Here is a 25,767-nt window from a genome sequence, read left to right on the forward strand (position 1 = left end):
CTGTCACAGTTACGGTAATTACTTCTTTGATCTTTGCAGAAAATCCTCATTTCAAATGGAAGAAGGAGATACTATACGCCAGGTTCGATCAGCTGGTCGCATGTCCCAACGAACGTATTCAATAACAACTGTGACTTCTATGGACGACAACATTTCACTTAGTTCAGGCTACAGTTCGGGTTTAAAACGATTTACACCTAAAACGTCGAGTGTTGACTATTCGGGCGTACGAGCAACTGCCGGAATTTCCCGAGCAAAACATGGGCGGCCTCGGAGGGGTTCGGTGTACCCCACTGACAGCAGCTCACTATCCGAAACGGCTTCTGCCAAAGGCCGAAGAATGAGCATTTACACATTGAGTGATTTAGCGGAGGTAGGAGTGAAAATGCGCAGGCGCAGAAGGAGTACCATGGACTCTTGGGGTAAAAACAGAACACCGGGTGAAAGGCAGTATTTTGACAAGGTAAAAAGGATCTTATAGAAACCTCAAATTTAACTTAGAGCTACATTTTCACTGCGTACGTGGGTAGAGAGAATACGCAATGCAAGAGAAAGCGCATAGCTGAGTCTCTCTCAAAGGTATCAACACGTCTCACGCTCTGATTTGTTTCCAAGTAGTCATAAGTTCACTCTGCACCTATAGTTTTGATTTTTCACAAGTTTTTAAGTTTTTAATTTCTGTGTTTAGATGTTTTGCTCCTCTTACCCTCTTTTCAGCCATATGAGAAAGTTAGTTAGAGTGTTCTTTCGGGGTAATAGTAGAATAATATTGAGACTCATAATTACTCATACAAAATTCAAGCTGTTCAACCATCGTCACACTTTGTTGCAATCTTTTTGCGATAGGTAATTTTCTCTCTCAAAATATTTTGTTTCACTCCACCACTAACCCAGCGCCACAGTTCTTTAAAAACTAACCTCTTTGTTCGTTTGTAGCAAAGAAAACAGCTTGAGTTTGTCACTTCTTCAGTAAGGGTTAGCGGAAAAGAAAAACGCCCAATGCCCATCCAGGCTCTATTGATCGTAGTACTGTAACGATCAGATCTAGAGAGAATCAAGGGATTTGGGGCTGGTTTTGTTTTTTCACAAAGTCCTTTATAAAACTATTTTTGTTTAGAAGCAGGAGATTTGAATTTTTCTGTGTAGGCTATCTCGCTCTTTCATTTTCGTTGCTTCGACAGCTTCTTCCACCAGAGGAGTTGTTTCGTCGAGCGGTGAAAATCGTTGAAATGTCTGCCTCACTGTGTCAGTACAAATACGAAAAGTAAGTCTGGTGCTCTTTTTATTTTCTCTCTGGGTATGCATCGAATAAGTTATAGTTTTTAACCCTTTAAGTGATCTGTCTACCGGTTTTCTTCGAATAAGCGCCTACCCATAGGCTAAAGTATCAGCAAGCGCCCCCTACCCTCCCCTCCCCCATTATTTTTTTTAATAGAAGGGATACAAGGAAAATCTGTTTCTATTGCCGCTTTATTGATAATTCTGCGTTTAAACTGTATAATGGGACCAATGCACGCTCGATTACCAACAGGAGAACTTAATAAGCGGCTCCTCGCTTATTCGAGGAAATACGGTATTTGGAAATGGTGAGGGTTGAGGTTCACACAAGTGATCTGCGACTATATTGCCTTCATTCGTGTCCTCCCAAAATTGGAGGCATTTTAATACTCCTTTCTGATAAAGGATATGATGAAGTAGATAGTTTTACCACTATGTAGCACTATTTCCCCATATTAAAAGTCGAAAATTGGTGTCTTGTAGCTTCTAGCGATTCTCAAATGGATAGGCTGTCCATCCTTATCTCAAGTGATGACGCTTCAGTCCATCAAAAAAGACAGCGACATTTATTTCATGTTAATTATCTCCTCTGAAAAAACATTGTAACATTTGTCCACTTCTCTTCTTGCTTTATATAAATGACATCCAATATTGTTCGAGCAAACTCCAATTTTTCCTTTTTGCTGATGACACTAATGCTCTTTATGCTCATAAAGATTTAAAGACACTGGAACTAACAGTAAATGCAGAATTACACAACTTGTATAACTGGCTGACTTCAAACAAACTTTCCCTGAATATTAAAAAGTCAAACTATGTAATTTTTCGTCCATACCAAAAAAAACTCAACTATGATCCCCAGGTCAATATTTTTGACAATGAAAGCAATAAAAAGGTTACCCTTGAACGCAAAAACTTTATTAAATATCTTGGACTGTTAATTGATGAAAATCTATCTTGGAAGACCCATATTCACGCTGTTGCAAATAAAATAAGTAAAACAATTGGGCTAATTGCGAGATTAAGGCATATTGTTCCCACTTGCACCCTCTTAAATATTTATCAGTCACTTATTACACCTTATCTAACTTATGGTCTTATCTCTTGGGGCAACGCGTGTAAAACTTTCCTTGACCAAATTCTTGTCCTTCAAAAACGCGCACTGCGTTTAATATATTTTGCTGAAACAAACGACCACGCAATACTTTTTTTTGTCAATGCAAAAATTCTACCTTTACAGTCTCTATATTATGAATCCGTTTGTAGTCTTATGTATGATGTAAATAAAAACACTGCTCCGGTTAATATTTCGAAACTCTTCTCTCGAATTTCTAGTGTTCATACTTACAACACACGTGCCTCAACCTCTGAACATTTTTATACTAAAGAATCTCGACTCAATGTCAAACGAAATGCTTTTTCGCGTGTTGGGGTCAAAATTTGGAATGGGATACCTCAAATTCTTAAAGAAAGACCGAAAAAAGCTTTTAAAAGATCACTAAAAAAATGCTACTCGATTTCCTTGAAACTGAAGACTCATATATTGATGTGGATACGATCATCGTGAAAATGAAAAAGTAATTCTCTTGTCCGTTATTTTCATTGTATTTTATTTTTAAAATTTCACCTTAATTATTGTCCTTGCATTTAAGTAGAACGTATCTATTTAATGTAAAATGTACATACTTATATAACGCCTAATTTCTTTGTATTTGTCTAGTTTGTTGTAAATTATGTAGCCTGGCCTGCCTCGAATAGCCTCGCTAACTGCAGGCCAGTCCCAACGATCTCTTGCTATATTTTCAAATTTAAATAAAGTTGAAGTTGAAGTTGAAAGTTGACAGTTTATATGCCAGACTAGAGAGTTGGGTACAACACGGTAATGTGAGCATTCATAAAAGTATGTTTTGTTTTGTCTTCTATCCAATTAGAGAGAACGAAGAACAAAACTTAGCTCACACCGTGTTCACACAGTATATCAACGAAAATGAAAACCAAATGGAAGCTGAACTGGCCTTTGACGCGTCATTCTTTAAAGCTAACAGAAAGGTACCTGGTTACGACAACTTGCGCAAAATATTGTCACGTAATCTTAAGCTCTTGATTGCGCAAAAAAGAAAATTTATTTCTATTTGGATAACACTCGAGTGAATATTGTCTCTGACCCAAGCATTATGTTCACCATAAGTTACGAACAAAGCTCGAAGATTTCTAAACACATTTCTACTTTATTGAATCACATTGCACCGGTGGGTTGTTCTCTCTACCCCGACATTCCAGAGATGCACTTCCAGAACTAACATCTCTGGAGGTCACCTGACTTTCCGCGCTTTTATTTACACCTGCTACGCTGCCGAGCAGTTCGCTGGAAGCTTAAATAGCAACCTATTTGTTCTTTGTAGATGAGAGTATCAGCAGAAGTGAAGCTTATTTTATCTGTTCACCCTGGACAAAGAACAGAACAGCAATTAGCCAAGGTTAGTGTTTCCTTCCTCGTCCTTAAACGGGCGGAAGCTAGAACAAAACAAAACTCAAGTCAGTCGCTTTTGTTTTCTCGACTCTAACGCGTTTTCAGAGCTGTCCTCTGATTCAATTGGCTTCTTCAAAGTGTTTTTTCAAATTACGCTTACTAATGATACATGTTTACCCCAAACTGCATGCTGTCAGGTGTTTGGCACAGACTCAAGGTGTATGTCTCTTTGAGTGCTGACAAAATACGGCGCCGTTTATATGGAGGGAGGAATTTCGTGGCAACAGGAAAATCCGAGAATGTTTGCATGCAGAAATTCTGCTCCGTGTGATCACCATGTAGGACAGGAAAAAATGAAGGCTGGCGACAATAACGAAAATGCAATTTGGGCCCTTCCGCCGTCTTCACTAACGTTAAAAACTACCTTTCAGCAGTAGATGGCAGTTCATCAGCTGGTTGTCGCCAAACAAAATTGTCGACTTTTATTGCCGTGATTACCCACGGAACGACCTACCGCCATTTTTATCTGGTTTACACCTGGTACTAGGTTCTTCCTGGCAAAAGCAGTTTACATGGTGCTAGGATCTTCCTCGTGCTAGGATCTTCCTGCCTCTCAGCTAGGAAGATCCGATCCAAGTATTAGGGATGTCCGAGCGCTAGGAACAACTACAACCCGCGCGCGTTGCATGTAAACTGAATACAGGAAAACATATGGCACAAGGATTATCCGCCCTCTAGGATGTTCTCAGTGCTAGGGTCTTTTTCCTCTATGTAAACAGCCCTGAGTCTGTGGACAGGTGCTCAATGGGACAATCGTCGCGTGCAGTGGGACAATTGTGCGATCGACATTTCACTTTAACGTCCTTTCGAGTACCTGCCCCGCAAGCCATGATAAATCCACCACTTTCGTTGTTTTGTGACCAAATCAGTTAGTTATAGTCATATTTCTATAAAAGACTAGTTAAAAAAGTATAATTTTAGTACTTGACTATTTTTTTTTTCCAGGTTCTTTTTTCTTTGCGGTCAATTCGCTCGTTTGCTGAATATCCACAGAGAATTCAACACAAACTGATAAAAGTTGGATGGTTTGAAACGTAAGCCTCCTTCTCATGTTTTTAATCAGCTTTCTACAACTACAAGAATTTTTTCTACTGTGTCTCCTCCTTCCCTTCATTTTTGTGGTGTACGAACTGAAATAAGTTGGTTTGAATCCGATTATGAAGAAAGAGATGTGGGCATTTTTTTGACGCGACTGTTCTAGCTAAATGATTTATGTTAAGTTATGGAATTTAATTGAATACAAAGACTTCGTTATTGACCAAGTTTACTGAATGTTTTATGGTGTATTGCTTTCCGTCAAAGGCACCAAGCCAAGAGAGCAATCCTGAGACAAGGGCATATACCACAGGCCTTCTACTTCGTGCTGTCAGGTTCAGGTTAGTCGGGCCTGTTTACTTGCAGTTCCAATCACTCTCCTGAGTACAGATAGATAGACATCAGTGTTCCGGACTACCGTAAACACATCATTGAAAAAGGAGTGATAGTACCCTCTGCTTTCGACAAAAATTCCAATACCTCTTGTGTAAGGAAACAAATGGAAGAGGGAATCAAATTGCTCTTTGCCTTAAGCCTTCCCCGACGCGCAGATAGATTTGTCCAGGATTTTTTGGCGACGGATTTCGCTGCCCAACGCCCATTGTGTAAATTATTGTCGAACTGGCGGTGACGTAGTGGTGACGCGTTGGACTCAAATCTTAAGTCTACAGGTCCTCTAGAAATTGTCGTATTTTTTCCACAGTCAGATAAGGCTAAATCAAATTTCGGCAAAGATGATCATCTGACAATCCACTGTGGTGGGTCATCTGATATGAACCCGTACGTCTGTGATGTAGGAAGGCCTCGTCGTCAGCTCTTTCAAGGCCTTATCTCTCGTTAATATCAAACATTTTGCGATCACTTTCCTTCGTGTGCCACCTTTCACTTTCAAATTGGAGCTACTACGTACGACACTCTCCTGGGAGGTAAGGGGGGAATTGGTTGAGGATGGGGAGTAGCAGAATATCATGATCAGTTATCAGTGCTCAGAATGGCCAGACGGTCAAACTTAACTTCACACCGGCAAGTAACATTAGGGAAATTAAACTTCTTTATACACGACATTGATTACATGGTTTCCATCTTCAGCTGTCGTTACAGTTATGGAAGAACACGAAAACTTCGCCCGAACAGTTCACTTTTTACGCCGTGGAGATAGTTTTGGAGTATGTACTGTTAATATTTAGTGCTTGATATCTATTATTTTATTTTGCTAAGCTTAAACTCGAACTTTTTGTTTCTTCTTATTGGTAATTATAGTAAAATCTTGCGTCATGTACTGAAGTACGTTTTCCATCTGGAGAAAAAACGGGCAGCTATATGGCGGATAGACTAACTCAAACATTTGACAGCGCTGTGAACGGGCTGCAATAAACACTTGCCGGGCAGATTTTTAAAAAATAGAATGCTCATTGATCTCTTTATTTCCTCTCTTGTAGGAATTGGCCATCCTTCATGATACTCGGCGCCAGTCCACTGTAATCTCAAGGGAACCAATTGAACTTTTGGTCATCTCAAAGGAGGTTTGAATGAGAGTATATTTATGCCTACATTGACCATTTTGCTCGTCGTTACCCTGGACACCGGTGTCTTGGGTGCGGCAGGATGCTTTAGGGTCGTCCGTAGGCCGAAGCCCAAGTGGTGGAACCGGTTCCTGCGTGCGATCATGCCTTTTTTCCCCGCGTAAGACATAATAGAGAAACAGGGGGGGCATGATATCGCAGGCTGTGGGTCACTATAAAGACTCTACCAGAACCAGAAACAGCTCATGAAGCTGAGTCCCTGACACCCAGACTATCTCGTTTGTGACCTACGACATTTTCGCTATAAACTGGATAAGATACACCTTTAAGTACACGGCTCTTTTCTCTCCTATTTTAACAGGACTTCGTTGATATATTTATGCTGGCCGGTGGAATCAAGAACATAACTGACCCTGATCACCAAAAGTTTATTCAGTAAGCTATAACGTCCTGATACGTTGTTAGTAATAAAACCAGTTTTTATTATAATACTCCTCCATTGAAAATATTATTATCAAATAAGAGACGTACGCGTGTGACCTTTCATCAAGTAAGAAACGCGGTGAATGCTTCTCTAGGGTGAAACTTACAACACAATGCACTGGCTAAGAGTATCTTTGCATATCAAGGTTTTGTTGTACCTTAAAAACATGATAGCTACCTTAATTTCCGAAAACCTCTCAGATCGGTCTAATGAATGTAAAAGGGAAATCGCTATTCAAATAAGATCATTCATACAAGTTTTCTACCCTGCCTGAGTCAAAGCTGAGTGGTTCTGTCTTTTAGGAACATTGATTTCTTAAAGGGATGGCCTGTGGAGCTTATGGCTAGCAATCCAAAGAAATGTCTCTTTCATTTCTTCAGGTACAAGAATTCGCTTTTGTATTCATTTATTTATTTATTTATTTATTTATTTATTTATTTATTTACTTATGTAATTGATACTCCACAGTTAAACGTATAGTTCGCAACCAAATCTCATATACACCCAATAAAGGATAAAGGAGGTACACCCAAAATAAAAGAGGTACGCCTTATTTCTGTCTAACTTTCTCGTAGGAGTGGCTCTGTCCTTGTGAAAGACAGTAATCATTCGGACTGGATTTACATCATAAAATCGGTATTTATACATTTATCTTTTTCTCTTTTACTGTTGTTCATGGTGAATAACATTGTTTTTTCATTCTTCAAGACGAATGGACTAACACGTGAAATGTTATCTTTAGTTAATCGTGGACAATTTTCTTTTGTTATTAACTTGAAACGACTCATTGACGGACTCAAGAAAAACTTACTACGAGAGAATGACTGGACAAGCGACAATCAGACTAGCAATAAACGACTGCCTAAATGTGACAATAGACAAATCGAAACGCACCAATGACACTACGCCGAAGTCTTCATAGCCAATAACATCACCGCTTGGCTGACAGACGACCAATAACATCGCGACCTAATTGACCAATCAGGTCGATAAGCAGAGTTTGATAACATCAACTGACGTGATACAACTCACTTTGACCCTGAAGATGACTACCGAACAGGTTATCGAAACGTCAGTCACTGTCAAGAACAGCCCTATTCAGGTGGTTCAATTTAATAAAACTTTTACAAGTGTGATTTACACTTTGAAGTCATTGTTTTAGAGTCTGAAAACAATAGCTAAACTTGTAAATTGCACTTGTTAAAGTTTTATAAAAATTGACCGTCCCCTGGACTACGTTCACGCGGACGGTCATGCTCAACTTATACTTGTGAAATGATCCCTGGGTTCAGACCTCTCACAATATCAAGAAACCTTGACAAGAGTTTCACTGGATTAAATTTGACTGACTAAGTCCAACCCTTTATAACCCTTTATGAGCTGCTATCTCCAGGCGTTTTCTTAACAGCGTGCTGCGAGTCACAGATGGAAACTAGTCACAGTTTGGTCGTGAACTGCCTATAGAGTCATAGCTATGAGTCACCTTTCTCGGTTTTAGGCCGCCAAATTGGACACATTTTTAAGAAGAAACGCTCTAACAACTTACCATCCCATCAAAAAGGAGACAGTTTAAACATACTTTTTCGCCCTTTGAATTGACAGAAAAAAAAACGACTTCCGCCCAACGTGGGGCTCGAACCCACGACCCTGAGATTAAGAGTCTCATGCTCTACCGACTGAGCTAGCCGGGCGCACACAGATCCACAGAGTCAAAGCGTAAAACTAGTCATGGTTTGGTCTTGAACTGCCTATAGGTCATAGATATGAGTCACCTTTTTCAGTTTTAGGCCGCAAAAGTGGACACAAATGTTTAAGAAGAAACGCTCTAAGAACTTACCATCCGAACAGAAAGGAGACAGTAAAAACGTACTTTTTCGCCCTTTGAAATTGACAAAAAAAAACTTCCGCCCAACGTGGGGCTCGAACCCACGACCCTGAGATTAAGAGTCTCATGCTCTACCGACTGAGCTAGCCGGGCGCACACAGATTATTAGATTTAAAATATACATTTGTAGTTAGACCGAATTGAAAGTCTGCTGAATAATGAATAATTAAAATGTATTGTTGACTAGGAGAACTCCCCTGCTATTGCCACGATGGGTGGTATTGCTGCTTGCCTTAATTATAATATAAGTCGACTACTTTCAGCGCATCTTAGGGAAAACATGTCATTGTTTAAAATAGACAAAGCTCTATATGCTTAGACCGAAAGCATTTAGTAATGTAAAGCCACATTTAATTGCTTTTTACATAAAAGCTTCTTTGCATATTATCGTTGCCATCGCCAGGGAAACTTAAAGAAACGGTTTTTAATTAGTGAAACACCACACATTAAGTAGCAATAAAGGTGGTAAGGTAGTGAGGCGTAGTCCCGATCGTAGATGTACACCATGTCTGCGATGTTCATCTGATTTTAAATTTGCACAGAAGTTCAATAATTTATTTTTCTTGATTTGTGATAGGGAAGTTGTCAGGTGTTGAAGAAGTTAAGACATGTAAAAAGCTGCCTTACACAACACAACGACAGAGTTGTAGGATTCGAAAATGGTACGATTTCATTCACATACGTAAACTATACTTGTTGGTTGGTAGTTAATTTTTCTTTACAGTTAGTGAATCTGTTATTGACTGTCTTCGCTATTTTTATTTGCAGTTAAAAGCCAGGTTCCCAAGGCCTCATCACGTGACAGGCTGGAAAGAGTTAAGGCAAAACTGTCAGTAGTGACGCTACTGTTACCCAAGCTACATCTCAGGACGGGTTTGATCACGCAAGACAGTGACGCGGATGATGATTCTGGAAACGAGGCAAACTTGAATACCGATATTTCGGCCATTGACAAAGTCGCTGCTGCCCAAAAACTGTTCGCCACTCCTGAAAAATCAGACATTTCTTTTGAAGAGGGTTCCATCAAGTTAATTGACTTTCGGACGCCTTCGCCGCCGACCGGTAGACGAAGCGGTGTGGTCAGTGCCCCTAGAACGTCTGTTATTATGAATTCAGTAGAACATACAGAGAATCTTAAAAACTTGATCGTTTCAAAGAGAAAGGCTTCAAGCGAGCAGGGATTACGAGATACATTTCGTGATTCAGGTGAAGACAGAGGGCAGACAAGAAAAGTGTCAGGTTGTGAACTGCCCAGGCGCCTACAGAAACGATTAACCCCAGATCAGAGAGAAAGGAGCAACAGCAAACCACCTTTACCAACTGTTGAAGAGGAAACCCATCCTTCATCGGTACTGATTTTGATACTTAAAATAAGAATTTTTATTGTTGTAGGTGTAGCTCTCATTTTTATGTTCTTTTAGTTCCAGTAGTTTATATTCCTAAACCTAGTCTCGTTCCATGAAAAAAGGCATGCAAATGAAATTGGATTTGCATTTGCAACATGCGCTGCTATCGTTTAGTGAGCATTTTGGGATTTGAATAATCATAGATAGATAGATAGATAGTTTATTAAAATATCGAACATGGCAGTCCGTAGACTGAATTGCGTTACAATTACTTAAAACTAAGATTAAATAAATTCCAAAAATATAAATACTAATTGAAATTATAACAAAAAACATTTCTATAAAAATGCGAAAAACTCTCTATATATAACTAGGTACAAACTAGTCCAAAAAAAATTATGTACACATACTTGGAATAAAAGGTTACTAAATCGAACCTGACCAAACATTCTGAATACGACGCATAAGGACAAATGATGGAGAGCGCTCTCTTTTGCACTCGTTCGATGTCGTCACTAAGATACTGTGGAAGCGCATGATGAAAAACTGGCGCACAGTACTCTAAAACAGGTCTTATCACGGTGCAGTAAAAATTTACAATGTCGCTCAGTGGAACGTTGGCGCGCTTTAGAAGAACAATAAAATAAAGGCGCTTGTTCGCTTTCTTAATGCACTCTGAGATGTGTTCGTTCCATTTTAAATCTGAGCTAATAGTGACTCCTAGGATTTTTACACTGTTTGATACTGATAGTTCCTTGCCATTTATCACAATTGGTGGAAAATTGTGAGTGTTCCTTTTAAAGTCAATGCGCATCTCCTTGCATTTGTCAGCGTTCAGTTCCATCCTATTTTCGATCGACCACGCCTCAACAGCGGAAACTGCGCTTTGAACATCACTAGTCAAACCTCGCGGTATCGTTTGGGCGATAGTCGTGTCGTCTACATACTTCCAAGTGAGCGCGTCGACCTCAAGATCATTGATCATTCAGGTCCCACAGTTGTTCAAAAAGGCTCCACTTGTTTCCCTAATTGTTGGTTTTCACATGACGTCACTAAAATTCAAAATACATAACTATTGATCCTACTGAGATTTTACTTTCATGATGTATTAGAGCAGCTGAAAACTAATTTTCATGCAAATTTTCGCTTCAAAATTGTGATAGAGTACGCTTGAATTTTTAAGCTTTTGCGTGACGTTGCATTTACATGACGGCCGAGAGAGCTGTTACGTAGGTTAAAAAAATGGTGTATTTTGGGGAATTTTGCTACCTAAACATTTCATGGATTAGAAAAAGTATTACTTTAATGTGTATGAGTTCCCCTAGGAATAAATTCACGCTTTTGTACCAAAACTCGATCACAGATGTTTTTGTTGGTTTCCGTCCGCCATGTTGGTGCCCATCCAGGTGGGCACCAGCATGGCGTCTCCATACAAATCTCTATAAATGTGGGTAAAACATTTTTTTCTGATATCTAGTATACAGAATATTCTTGTGACCTGAATCTTGTCGAGGATCTTTGCATATTTACCTCCTTTGATTTCCAAGATTCTGGACTTTATCTATTGAACGGTTTTGATTTTTATTTTGATCTTTTTTGAAAACCAGAAATACTTATCTAGTAGACAGCGCTATCCAACTTTTGAAGGACAGAACCTGAAATCAGCAAACTCAACACATAGTAGCACTTTCTATTCTGTCATCTGATTTGTTTTCAGACATTGTCAACACCACTACGTCCTCGATTCAGTTCTTTGCAAGCAGAACACGACCAGAGGCCTAGATCCGAATCCTACTCTCGCCCTAAGGCTCACTCACAAAATTCATCGAGACGAATCAGCAAGGTCAGGACAAAATCGACAGTGACGTCCCCAGCAGGTAAGCAGTATGGATAGAAAGTGTTCTTCCCCCAAAATATACATTAATTAGATTAATAGGATGGATTAAATTTGTCGATGCCATTTCAAATTTGCTAAAAACTTCCTATTCTGTTATGATGCTGAGTTTAATCATGACAACAATATGTTCTTCCCGAGTTTGTGTACGTGGTACGAGATTTTCCCATTGCTCAGATGAAAAAGTTCACATATTTAAAGCTCACTGAACTGATTTAGCAGCCCTCCTGGACTCAGAGGGAAACGAAAAAAAAGAGCGAATCTGAATTAGAAAGAGAGCCTCCATTCTCATGATACTTAGGTTATGCGTCACATTGGTTTGTGTTCTAGTTTTACTTCTTTGCGTCATAAGGCAAGGTGTTTTCCTAAAAGGGCAGCTATAGCTGGTTCCGTTGGTTTCGCTCAGTGTGTTTCGTTGTGGAGCCTATACCATATTTTGTACAATGCGTGTCGTCTCTCCAGCTCTTCACAAACCCTAGTGGACTTTATTTGGCTTAGTGCAGTCGTTCTGTTTTATTTCGTATTCAAAGCGCAAGTGAAAAGTAAAAGCGACTGTATTTCGATTAATTCAAAACTGATCTCTTTTTAATCATAACCATCCAAGTGGTAATCGATTTATCATTGTATTTCAGAGGAATTAACTGAAGAGGAAAAGAAACTTCCTTTACACAAAGTTTCAGTTATTGACGAGGGCGAGCAAAGGCAGGTCAGCATCAGTAGTCAGGATTGAGCTCTCTACTATCTATTTAAATGTTCTCAAAACATAGCCAAGAAAACTCTTAAGTTTCGATGACTGTCAGCCATCTTTATCTTGGTTGTGCATTATGCGCTCAAAAGTGTATATGCAGTATTTACTATCTATTACGTGGATATCCGTGTTTAATTAAATCTCTTATTCTTTTAAGAATAAAAAAGGGTATTTAAAGCAGTGTAATACACAGACGAAAAAAACTGTAACATTTAACACGAGAGCTATGTAAGTCATTTACTTCATCCCAGTTAGTTTCCAGTTAGACTGCTTTAGAGAGAGGTGTGGCGTCGCATTAATTCTCCCTCTTCTTCCCTCCATTTTTACGACTGCTACGTACACAAATTTATCGCCACACAGTAATTTTCATGGAGTAAAAAGGAGTTTAAAGAACTCTTTTTCAGGACTAAAAGTGACCCCAGTTATTGAAAAGTTAAAATAACCCCAAAAAAGGAGTTATCCTGTACCTAAAATTTTTACTCCACTTTCAGAGTTAGATTAACTCCAAAAAGAGTAAAAGCAGCCCATGTAAGGAGTAAAAGTAACCCCACTTCGGAGTTATTTTAACTCCAGACTGGGAGTAAAAAGAACTCTTTTTCAGGAGTAAAAATGACCCCAGATTCGGAGTTAAATTAGGAGTTAGAATAACCCCCAAAAAGGGGTTATCCTGTACCTAAAATGTTTACTCCATTTTTGGAGTTATAATAACTCCCTAAAAATTACGGTGCACTAGTCCATCATGCCACCCACTTACAACCGACCACGAAACTGAGTTGGTCCATTTTCATATTATCATTATTATTATTAAAAAATATATATTATTATTATTATTTATTTATTTATTTTCATTTTTTATTATTAGACTGAAGTTCGCATCACAGAGGCCGATTTACACCCTATGTTTGTTCAAGTCGCTCTTCTTCAAAAAGGAGACTGTTTTGTAAGAATAATTGCTAGATGTTTATATCTTTGTTTTACTACACTGTGAGACCAAAGTAGTCTTCTTTTGATGAGCCAATGAAGATTGTTCCGTTGAATCAGCAGTAGGAAAGAGATCGTTATTCTTACACCAAGCAGTTTTTCAATTAAATGTCACCAACAAAGAGCAATTTTCGTCCTAGTACTTATCCTAATGCAATCCCGTTAAGCACAATACGATAGTACACACTTCATAATCAAGTGAATGAAATAAGTACAAACTGTGTTATAAAGTAAGTGAAAAAAGAAAAAGAAGTGCGCCCAATGTACTTTGCCAATCATGGTCTCATGATTCATCACTTTTATGTCTAAGTGTTTGCATGGTGTGAAGTCAATAGAGCTTTTGTAGTGAATATGTAAGTTAAATGCAGTGCAAAATGTTTAATGTGGTCTTTCAAACATGGTGGAGTGCAGAATACCTCTGTAAATCTTCAACAAAGATTGTTCAGTTGATGTTTCCATTCATTGTACACCTCTTTTGTGTTATCTCCTAGGGAGTGTCATCCATGGTATTCGACGAACAGCCCAGCTTGAGCTTGGTTAGTACTGCGTATATGCACAGTTCTTCTCAATCCCTTTCATATCTTATTCATTGTGATCACAATGATGTCGTTTTACTTCTTTTAAATTTCTTGTTAGGTCAGTAACGGGGCAGAATGTATTATGATTTCCAAGAAGTTTTTTCTCAGCCACTGCTCTGACGCGATAAAGAGGCGACTTCTAGTCACGGTACGGTAAAGAGTGTTTTCGTTCTCATAACTGAGCCATTTAGCGTTCGGGTTTAAAGGAGCAGTCATGATTTTTTCGTACTCAGACTCTACAACCCTTAAAGCACATCGGAATGAAAGAAACCCTGAAAATAATGTTTATCTACTGATATACCTCAACTACAAGATAGTAAATGTCTGTGATGGCCAGGGTGGAAATTTAATGGGCCTCCTTTTTAAGTCAAACTCCTATGATGGCAAAAAAATAGCTTAAAAAAGGTTAAAAACCGATCATTTTCAGCCAGCATAATGACCGAGCGCGAAATATGTGAAAGTCACGTGATGACATAGCTCCTTTAAGGAATGAAGTAAACCTAAAGCCGAAGTAACTCTACTAAATCAATTGCAATGCCCACAAGAGGATCTGATCAAAGTTTGACCAATTTAGAACTGACCCCAGGTGTTAAAAAGGTGAATAGCGCCATTTACCGGATAAATCTCTATCCAGAGGGTAGCCTGTTCCAGAGTCCAAGAAGGTGGGGAGAACAGATCGAAAAAATGTGCAAAAAGCCGCGTGTGGACTGGGGAGAGAAGGTGAGGTGGATCTTCCCGCCGTTTTTCGCTCGTTCACACTGACTGAGAGCCTGAGACAGGCTATCCAGAGCGTAACGCAATTAGTTTGTCTAATACGTAGATGGATAGTGATTTATCCAGTGAATAGGGCTATCCAGCGTTTGAACTGACAACCGGGAGCTGGACGATAATCAAACTGAACGAATCACATCATGAGTTGAATATAATTTAAAAGCGCGAGAGAAAGTGACAGGCGCGGACTCCCCAGTCCTCCGGGCGTTTGAAGAACCAGCCCTTCGTTAATTAGAGAGAATCACATAGGAGCGCCTACTTATCTACTCGGCACTTATGAACAAATTAATTTATAAAATAAGGACTCCAAAAATCACCTCAGAGCTCTCTCTCTCTCTCTCTTCAACTGCCATAACGTCCTTTCGAAAAAGGACTTCTTCAAGTAAAATGGAATTCGGATATTACAGACCACACGAATGACTGAGGAGCTGGATATTATCATTATGACGCCGCACTCTTCAAGGAAGTAATTAAATTAATCTACACTTCCCATGCATCACAATGTAGTTGTGGGATGAAAGTTGAAAAATGTTGTAGCCGGATTTTTTGGTGGATTAATACTCAGCTTATTTGGCACTAGATATTTTCATGGTTTTGTGCATGAACATGGATTCTTTTGATACGGGCTGTTAAATCACACGTCTCTACTAGACTAGCCAGTACTTTGTTAGATTTTGTTTGAAGTTAACTGCACGTCCATTTGTTGAAGCTTCTCGGACACCAGAACCCTAGACCCTCGAGTCAATGATGGAAACATGTAAAGTAGTTCTGACGTAATTTTAAAGTTTAGACGAAATCCTATAGTGTGACCATTCGAATGAAATCTCTAGTACATTACATGGCGCTATTTATTACTCTGTATAAACTGATTCTAAATTTTGAGTCAGAGGATATTCCATGGTGCAACATTTCGAATAAAACCTCCTTAACAGTTGTTTTACATGGTATACTGTTTATTGTGCTGTTCAAGTTAAGGGAGTCCTAACTTTTTGGTCTGTGGGTGAAATCCTTTGAGATGGCTATTCAAATCAAACCTCTCTGGTGGTACTTCCACCGGGCCTAGTGCTAGTTAAGGCTCGTGCTGTATAAAGTGGTTCAGTAACTTTTGGGTCTGTAGGTAGAAGTACTTTTACATCGTGGTATTTTTTTGTAAGTTGCTCTTCTAAGTTTTGAGACTGTGGATGAAATCCTGTAGTTTGACCCTTTATATGAAGGATCTCTTCAACAGTACTATTACGTGGTACTGTTACAACTGCTCCATTGACAGACTGAGTTCTGGTCTTTTAGTGAATTGCCCTAGTTGTATTAGACCCCCCATAGATATAACGGCACCCCATGATTTACTTGGTCACTTTGTGTTCTGTATTACAGGAAACTCCTTATCCAAATGACGACTTACTCCAGAAAAGTCTACAAGACAAAGTTAACTGGGATGCTTATCGTCGTAAAACTATAAAAACTCTTATTCGTGAACTACCTACATATTCTAGAAGAATGGAAGATCTTATGGTTCACAGAAAAACCAAACGAGACATGTCTCTTGGAGAAGACCTGAAGGAAGCCATTAGAAAAATGCAAAGAAAGAATGATGATTCCTATAGTTTATGAAGTCTTTGACCTGACGTGGTCAGAAGAGAAACTCAAGTTACTGTACGGATTCAGTCACCCGATTTTCCATTTGAGTGAGGAGTCATTTCAACTCTAGCCTACGTGTAGCCGCACCCTCCCCCCGAGGGAAGGGTGCGGCTACACGTAAGCTACTTCAACTCAGTTGAGACGAAGAGACCATGGGTTCCTTACCATTTACATGAAAAAAACAGAAATTCTGGTTGGAGAATCAAATGGTGTGGAAACTTTCAGAAATATGAGCTGTGATTTAAGGCGATGCAATTTTTCGACTCTTTTTAGTCTGTTCAGCTGATGTGGAAATACTTTGTGGCGTTTCGTTCTTCCACCACGTCATTTGCACCGAGACTATAATACACCTTATTTACCCCCCAAAATCTTGCATAACCATTGTCTTCGATTTCTCTTAGAAACAGTGGTTATGCAAAATTTTGTGGGGTAAACAAGGTGCATTATTGTCTCGGTGAAAATGGTGAATGAACAAGATTTCTAACCGGGTGGTTTCTGTAAATGGGAAGCTCCGTAACTGAGATGAATGCGGCGAGGTGTAGAAACAAGGCAAAGAGATTGTCAAGGGCGTGTGATTGGATGGCTGAAAAAGCGATTAAGAGAGCTGAAAATAAAAAAGAATTACCTGCAAGCATATAGCTATCAGGTTCACTTACAAGAAGTTTCTGTATCTACCGGATGCGAACAAAGTCATTTATTTAAGAAGGTGTGGAGGCGTCCGATCGGCACACCTTTTAGTGAAACGCGACAAAAGGAAAAGGACCTGAATGGTACTAGTAGTTGTATATGTTGTGGTTCAATTTTATTCGTGGTTTAAATTTTATTTTTCTTTGTTTCACACTCATTATCTTACATTATTACTATACCCCGAAAACAAGGGAAATAAAATTTAAACCAAGAATAAAATTGAACTACAACATATAAGCTGATGGATCCAGAGACATGATAAGTGTGTCGTTTCAAGAGATCATACTCTCGACTTGATCGTCACCGTGTTGAGTAAGTTAAAGGCAGGCTTTAAGCTGACACAAATCTGGGTATAAAAATGAATTACAGGCGTATTTCAATTTCTGCTTCGTATACGCATGAGGCAAATAAAAGAGAGTCCCCGGAGACGAGCGAGACGAGCTTGATCCTTTTCTGCTCCTTCGCTCGCTCCAGTTTCCCTGTGCCAGGTTGCCCCGTTGTCGGCTTTACAATAAAAGGACTGCCTGTAATATGTGCCTTGAAATGCATTGTAAATATGGTAGGGTAAAACGCACAGCAAGAGCTACATTTCAGGGGCACCCAACGACAGTTTCCTCCCAAATGCAGCGAAAACACTTTTTAGGCTACCCAGAGTACCTTTAGACCTCTCTAGAAATGTATTTTAAGCGACGCTATACAATTTGTATCTGTTTGGTCATCTTAGGGAACTTGAGCCTTTTCGAAATTACAAGGGCTTTAGTATTATTTTACCAAAGTGACATTTTTTTTATTCCTCTCTCCATCACATACTTAGGTTTCCTTTTTTCTAGATGTGAAAAATAAAACTTCAAACAATCGTAGGGAATTTATTAGATAAGCCTCGAAAATTTTACATGGATGCAACGTTCATCTAGAAATTTTCTAGGCAATTTTTGCTTCCCCGAACACATATTTTAAACAAAACAGTCGTCGGGTGCCCCTGACATATTCAAATTACTAGAATCCTTTCGTGGGGATCGTGGAGACAGCTGTCTTGCCTAAGAACAGCTGTATTGACTCATTGTGAGTTACTCGCGTCGATCATCCATGATAGTTGAATTTAAAGAACGTTGTTGAATGCTGAGCAATACCATGAGGCGACAAATACTGAAATGACATCCATAATCCAAGCGACGGTTTGAAAACTGAACGATCAAGGAACAAATGCTGTTATGTCTGTTATCACTGAGGATCGACGTTCCGTGCACTGGTAACTCTAAGACACACTCCTATATGGAACAGAGTGCTTTACCATTATTTTGAAAGGGAACTATTAGATATCTTAGACCTAACTTGTACTCTTTGTATAGAGTATATTTTGGTATTTACTTTTTTCAAATTGTTGCCGATAGTGATATCGAAGTTACGTGGTCGTCGTTAAACTAAATCGCCCTCCCGAAAAAACATCACCGGCATCGTTAATTAGGTGATCAAAGGGTCCTTTTCTAGCTCATTAATAAAAGAAAAAGAAAATAATTTTGTATATGCATGCAAATCAAGAAACGGATACAAGAGAATTTAATTTTGACACGAAAGCGTTCTCGTCTCCGAGCACTCTGTCATCAGGAAGTTGTTGGTTTAATCCTCACTTACTAGGCGTCATCATTCACGTAGATTGGGATCTTATAAATATTGTTCTTTCTTGCTAGATTATCCACGATTAAAAATATTGAACGGTTACCTTAATTCCACAATTGACGATGTTCACCAGTAAACGTATTTTGGCTGAATTTTGTCAACTGTGTCATCGCCAAATTTAGCCAATTTTATATTCACCGGGGCTCTTTGCTTGCTTTCGTATGACTTACAACAACTGTTGCAAATCTTGCTCGGTGACCAATCATGCAGCGATTTTACGACTAACGAAATTGTCTATAGAACTTTATTCTCGTATAACACTGAAGGAGATTTATTCGATCAGTCGCTTAGAATGCTTAAAATCGATAATATATTTATGCTATAATCCTTTTTTATTATTTTTAACAGCTATTTCTTAGGTGCTCTCTTAGCTCTCATCAGTCGTAATCCACCGTTTACTTAGTACTTAGCTTGACAAATTTAGACCACATGAAATTGAAAATGCCTAACGCGTAACCAGTCAAGAAACTTAGGGATCGCTCACTTACAGCTGTTATCATTTTTTTTTTTTTTTTCATCCCAGCTAGACAGTCCTACGAAAACTGATCTAACTAGGCTATTTTGTCTTAAAATGTCTTTCGATGACTGGCCATTTAGCCCTTAATTAAACTGGTTCACTAATATAAGGCTATTGATTTTGTTTTTTGGGGCGGAAGTACCAGGCTTTGATGAAATTTCACTATATATCTGTCATATAAAATGTTTTGTTTCTGCTAGATCACAAGGGAGGCTAAATCAATTAAGTGAGTTTTTTAAGATTAAAAGATTTAGGTGGAATTAGGTAGTATCAGTTGAATCTAAGACATGAAAATAGAAACACCTGGGAATGTTGACTTGCTATCTATGTCCAAACAATATGTAATGCGTAGTTTTGTGCCCTTTTTTATTTTTATGTCACTGGAAGGAAATTTAACAGTGTTTTAAAAAATTTAACAGTGTTTTAAAAATACAGGTGAATAGAACTATGAAATGGCAGACACTAATTTCAAGTGGCTTCTCCGCTATTAAAAGCCCCACCATCCTCGTAAACTGACAAAGAAGCAATTCTACAAGAAAACAATTTATTTAACACTTTAACACATCAACAAATAGATGAGGCTTGATGATTTCTCAATTCTAAAAAAAGGAAAGACCAGGGTAATTATCTATATTAACAAAAACAGACGGTATTATCGAATGCCGTCATATCTATGACGTTTTCTGATGAGCTCTTAATTTTTCAGACTCGGGAGTCTAGCGATTTTCATGATTTCAGATAACTTTCTCGATCGGCATTTAACTTTGTATTATAAGAGTTGTGCTTCTATAAATCAATAAATTATCTTGATCTTAACGAGCTTTATGGGTCCGGCCTGTGGACGTCGTTTTCTTCGCGCGTTTTAACTTCCATCAAGATGTCGGTTTTTGAACGAAAACGTCGCATATCAAGAATTGTTTCGGAGCGCTTCTAGTGAGCTCGATCAACCACAACGTTGACGACGGAAACCAGGAAATGGAAAAGCAACAACTGTGGTAAGCAAAACAGAAACTCTGAGCATGTATTAGACTTTTGTCAGATTTCTAACTATCTCAAACTTGATACGATCGTCGCCTTAATCTCCAATTAACATAGTCGTTTCGCCCATAGCGACCGTCGTGACTTGGATTTATTTGAAAATTCCCATAGAGAGTCTCTTTACTCTTATATGGTACGTTTTTGACCGGACTGTGCTGTACACTGCTTACAGACTACCAACAGAACGTGCCGTTCAACACGGCAGCGGAACCACCTGGTTAAACCGGCCTGTGGACCTGCTGAATTGTGCTGAATAAATTATAATAAAAATAAATACTTTGCAGTATATACAAATCAGTTTAATTAAATTTGAAAACCACTGAGAACTGTTTGCTTTTGAACGGGTATTGAAATCAACTTCTGAAACTTCTAGTAAAGTCTATTGTGGCCATCAGTCTTTAACTGATGGCTTCGTCCATCCCAGCTCTTTCCTCTTTTTCAAACTATCTTGGTAGCAAAACCAAGGTTCTAAAGAACCACCTTCCAGGTCGTGTTCGTATAAGTTTAGCTCAAGGCTTGTTTTCTCTATTATCGCGTTTCGAGGAGAGCCTTTTCTTAGCTCAACATATCCAGACAATATCAACTTGCACTTACACCCAACACACTCGAATGCGTTTATGACCTTGTAAGGAATTATGAACTGCGGCCTTTGCTAGTTTCGTGCTACGTCCTAAAACTGGTAGTGAGTTCCTTAGGTGTGACTCAATGTTGTTTCAATTCGAAACTTTTTCCAACTCTTTGCAGACAAGTTGTGTCACGGCTTTGCGACTGACGCAATTCATCTTCACCTCAAGCGCGGCAAATCGTCAAGAGCGCGTAGCACAGAAAACACGAGAAATTCCTTTAGGAGATAAGCCTGGCTTTAAAAGTATATAGGCTTATTACTATTAAAATTGTTTTTAAAAGCAGCAGGGGCTGTCTTTTATCCGTCTTGTACCTGGGTGAAGCTTATACCAGCGTGAAAACGAATAATTAATACGAAGAAAGACATTTCAGAGTCCCCATGATGGAATGAAAAACTTGACGGTACCAAAAACGACATTAAAACACCCCCTAGATCGCCCATCTGAAGAAAGAATATGATCGTAGATCTCCTTGTGAGGGTCTCTTCATTCAAATTGTCTCCTATACTAGCCAATGTTCTTCCAACATCTCTAACGCTTTGCCTTTCTAGATGCCGAGTCCGAGAGCGGTGGCAGTTTTCTCCAGAATTCTTCAGAGCTTCGATCATTTTGTTGTTGTTGCTTTGCCAGTTGTTGTTGTCGACACTCTCTTGCAGGAATTTTCAAAACCTTATCCTGGGAACAGCTAATAAAGGAATATTCATATGAACTTGCTCAGTATCAGAAGGAAGTTAAGTTACGAAAATATACGTCAAACCTTATCTCTAAACATGCTTGTTTATCATAACTGAATGCGCACGTACGCTGAAAAAAATAATTTATAAAAAGTCGGGAATTTGGTACTGTATGAGGATTAACAGATTAATTTAATAAATCCGGTCCACTCACCATGCGCGCAATCATCAGGAAACTTTCTCACTCAGAAACATTGATCAGCGATGCTGTAGTTAGAGGTGCGAGCATCCTTTCTTCAGTTAATTCAGTTTATTTGTGTTTTTTTTTCCTTTTGTTTGGCATGAGTGAAAATGTAACGCCTATATTTAAAAGCTACATTTGCGGTTCTCCCGATGATATCGCGTGAGTATTGCCTCTTCGTTCGAGGAATAATTTAATTATTATGAACTGGTCGTAAGGCAAAAAAAATTGTAAATAAAAAGGTATCATGCCTTTTGCAAAAACCAAGGTCATCTTCAACTTGTCACTTATGTATGGAACTCATTGTCCGTGTCTATTTGTTTAGAAAACGCACGTCAACTAGCACACGCAAGCATCTGGAAAACGCATGACGCTGCACATTTGAACAAAGAAACAAACTATCTAAGTTTTTCAAAGAGTTTTCTTGAATTACCCACGAAGAATTAAATGGAAATTAATACTTTTTTCAGTAATAAGTGGTGATAATACTTGCTAATCAGTACTGAGGATGCTGAAAATGTCACCATTTTTATTCGTTTCTTTTTGTAACTGGGTACAGATGAAACAAAACGAAACTTATTTTTTCACTTTCGAGATAAAGCCTATTGACTCAGAAAAACGTAACGCCTTCGAAATAAAGTATGTAAAAAATCTAAGTATATGATGACTCAGTAATGGGCTTGGATTGGTTTGCCATTTCAACTTTTTTTTACTCTGTCATGGAGACCGCTGTTTGTTTGTTCTTTCTGCTGTTTAGTTCCACTTTTAATTCTGCAAAAAAAGAGAGACTTCCGAAATAAGTCTGTTGGTAAACGTACCTGATTTCTTTTCTCGCAGTGAGAACACAAACTTCTTTCTGAAGGATAGAAACCTTTCTCGGACATAAAAACTGGCCTCGTGAGTGTCGAGTGTTCAGCGATTCGCTGCGTTTTACTGCATGTGGAACTGACTTGTAGGTCATTCAATATCACTGACTAGATTCCAAGTTTGTTCCAGCTTTTTAATAGCCAGCCCGGTGCAGAATAAACCAACCATTGTCCAGTGATTGTTCTTTCAGGAAATTTTGGCGCCTCAAGCAGTGTACTGCAAACAAATAGATCACCCCAGACATTAAATTTTATTAGCAGTAAATACTCGCAAAGCGCCAGAAAGTCGCCTGTTCTTTGTAAACACTGCGTGTATACAAAAAACTCTCACGAAACAATTTCGTTAAAATTTTAATCCCTAGAAAAATCCGAAAGTTTGGCGGTGAAGGGCGCGCTCAGTCACCGATATTCGCGGTGGCTTAAACTGTAGAGTCGCGCAAATTAACGTTGTACACGGAAAAACGGTTGCCTCCTGGCACAAAACAAACTTTTCCTTTTTCGACTCCTTTTTTGGATATTAAATTAGCAGCAACGTTAATTTGTTTCGGAACCAGCTTTTTATGTTTCTAAATTTATTGTTGTATTTCGTGCGGTTTTTCTCGCCTCAACCTGACGCCTCGCGTGCTGTGCGAAGCCCAAACAAAATGCCACGGCATCTTAGCGTACCGTCATCCTTTTGCCGGCGGTCAAAGTTGCTTGTTAGCAAATTTGTTCATTGATATTACAAACAATTGCCTAAAAAAAACAATTTCCATGCATTCCAAATTAATAGTTAGTAATTAGTTGTACTGTGCCAGCTAAAAAAAAAAAATACTTCGAGATTTTGTTTTGTCCTTAGACCGGCGCTTTATTATTCTACCAACTAACCTAGTTGATTTGTAATATAAATAACAATACAAAAGTTGAATTTGCCAGAAAGGAATATTCTAATTTAGTTTTAAAAAATTAGCCAAAACTCCTCCTCGACAAAAACAAATTATGATAGATTTTAAAACTCCTTTAGTACTTCCTCCAAACTTTTACTTTATATTCGCAACAAATTCTAGAAAAAAATCTTTATCCTTTGAATCTTTAACACCTGCTGACAGTGAACGTTCCAGCGCTTGAGTCGCGTTATTCTATCATTAGTCGGTTTTTTTCAACATTTTTCGCAGTTATTAACAATGAAAACAGGCAACGGTTTATCAAATGAGCCTCAGTCCATTCTTTGGTACTCAACAAATCGTCTAGTTCAAAGAAGTAACGATCTTTCGATTGTAAATCACTTTTCATTTTACGGGATTAAAAATTCATGTACTACTGATTCATCATTGCTAGGGACTTTCCCTTTCCCATTTAATCAAATAGACAAATATTCTATTTAAAACAATGACGATAGAGAGGTCAGAGCCAGTTTCTTGCAATTTGTTTTTTCCCCGAAAAGAGTACAGACCTACAAATTTGTTCATTATCAGGCTCTGTTGCCCAGTTTCCATTCAAATAGAGCTTGGAATCTGTTTTATGATTTTCGGGTCAGCATTGCAATAAATTAAAAGATGTCTTCGAGAGAAAAAAAGAGAAGAATAGACTGGTTAGAGAAAGGCGAACAATCAAAAGAAAATTGCCATTCCTAGGAAATTTTCCAGAGACGAAGCGAGGGATTTTGAAGGTGTACGCAAGGAAAGAAAAGTTAGAGCGCAATAGGCGCTCCAAACTAGGGGGTCTGGAGGCATCTTCCTCGAGAAAATTTTTGAATTTAGGGTCTCGGAAATGCCTTTCCTGCGTTTTCTGTAGGACATTTTTGGTAAATAAATACGAAGATCGAAAATGCAGCAGTTAGTTGTTTAATTTACCGGCATGGGAGCGTTATGGAATAATAAAATGATAAAGGATATACTAACACAAAGACACCAATATAATGCGAAAAATTAAAGAGTCATCCCGATTTAATGATTTTTTTTTTCAGGAACAAACAAAAAAAAATATATCAATATTTTTTTCCAGCCAAATTACAGCTGTACGCACGGGCGTATGTGCGTCCAAGGACGCACACCACCCATTTTGCGTTTGCCAGTTTTAATTCATTGTTCTCCTTAGTTAGATAAGAAATGTTAAAAAGATAAAGATATGCCAGCCAAAGGGTAAAAATTTACAGCTTTTTAGCAGTTATTGAATGAGGCTGAAGGTGAACTGAAAAATTATGTAGATCGGCAGAAACGGATAACAACCTCCGAGACCGATAATATAGTAGATCATAAAAATTCAAGATATAAAGGGATTTTCAGTTTAGCAGATATTCTTGAAATAGCAATTGCTTATCCGTCTAGTTGTATTTTTGCTGTTCTTGCTATGTTTTAAGGTGATTCCCAGGTTTTGCACTGCGCATCTCTTACTGCAACCTCGTCCCCAGGGCTTTTCCCTTAAAAAATGGGTGGGCCCCACCCATTTTTTAAGGGAAAAGCCCTGGGGACGAGGTTGCTCTTACTGCGCATAATAAGATAACCTCCGTAAAAAAGAGCATGTGAAGTAACATCATTAAAATGAAGTTGACCGAAGAGAAACTCTATTGCAATTTTTGCTTGCGGTTGTTTTTTTCCGAGGTGAGACTCAATGTGGTGGGAATGTGCATAACGTAAGCAGTAAGCGTGTTGCTGAGTTCGACTTCCTCACGGAGAACCTCGATAGTGGATGTTAGTGCTTATTCACTTTGATTTTCATTTAAACGCTTTCTTTATCACATTGTGTCCTAAATGTGATATCTCGATGTAAATTCTGTA

General features: G+C 38.6%; 1 protein-coding gene, 1 long non-coding RNA gene and 2 other non-coding genes across 4 annotated transcripts; 1 reads left to right on the forward strand and 3 right to left on the reverse strand.

The window, feature by feature from the left end:
* The first annotated feature begins 44 nt into the window (after positions 1 to 44).
* On the forward strand, positions 45 to 16,786 carry LOC140941017 (uncharacterized). Its single transcript, XM_073389964.1, has 19 exons — positions 45 to 463; positions 1,182 to 1,264; positions 3,210 to 3,327; positions 3,681 to 3,755; positions 4,754 to 4,842; positions 5,111 to 5,184; positions 5,933 to 6,009; positions 6,283 to 6,366; positions 6,728 to 6,801; positions 7,153 to 7,230; positions 7,426 to 7,486; positions 9,313 to 9,397; positions 9,504 to 10,084; positions 11,799 to 11,958; positions 12,608 to 12,681; positions 13,586 to 13,663; positions 14,196 to 14,240; positions 14,341 to 14,430; positions 16,425 to 16,786. Exons 1-19 carry the CDS (start codon positions 56 to 58, stop codon positions 16,659 to 16,661), a joined length of 2,571 nt encoding a protein of 856 aa, XP_073246065.1. The 5' UTR covers positions 45 to 55; the 3' UTR covers positions 16,662 to 16,786.
* Trnak-cuu (transfer RNA lysine (anticodon CUU)) lies at positions 8,469 to 8,541 on the reverse strand. Its single transcript has one exon. It is a non-coding gene; the product is annotated as a tRNA-Lys (tRNA).
* On the reverse strand, positions 8,756 to 8,828 carry Trnak-cuu (transfer RNA lysine (anticodon CUU)). Its single transcript has one exon. It is a non-coding gene; the product is annotated as a tRNA-Lys (tRNA).
* Positions 16,787 to 20,851: 4,065 nt separating the features above from the next.
* Positions 20,852 to 22,368, reverse strand: LOC140940967 (uncharacterized). The gene is made up of 2 exons (XR_012166394.1): positions 22,119 to 22,368; positions 20,852 to 21,915 (listed from the first exon to the last, which is right to left on the reverse strand). It is a non-coding gene; the product is annotated as an uncharacterized lncRNA (long non-coding RNA).
* Positions 22,369 to 25,767: the final 3,399 nt, after the last annotated feature.

This window comes from Porites lutea, chromosome 6, assembly GCF_958299795.1.
Source record: "Porites lutea chromosome 6, jaPorLute2.1, whole genome shotgun sequence".
Classification (NCBI taxonomy): Eukaryota; Metazoa; Cnidaria; class Anthozoa; order Scleractinia; family Poritidae; genus Porites; species Porites lutea.

Excerpts from the sequence above, each read along its gene's own strand:
- LOC140941017 (XM_073389964.1), top strand. The coding sequence starts at position 56 with ATGGAAGAAGGAGATACTATACGCCAGGTTCGATCAGCTGGTCGCATG. Across the intron at positions 464-1,181 it reads AAAGGCAGTATTTTGACAAG|CTTCTTCCACCAGAGGAGTT; the intron begins GTAAAAAGGATC and ends TTGCTTCGACAG. Across the intron at positions 7,487-9,312 it reads GGATTTACATCATAAAATCG|GGAAGTTGTCAGGTGTTGAA; the intron begins GTATTTATACAT and ends GATTTGTGATAG.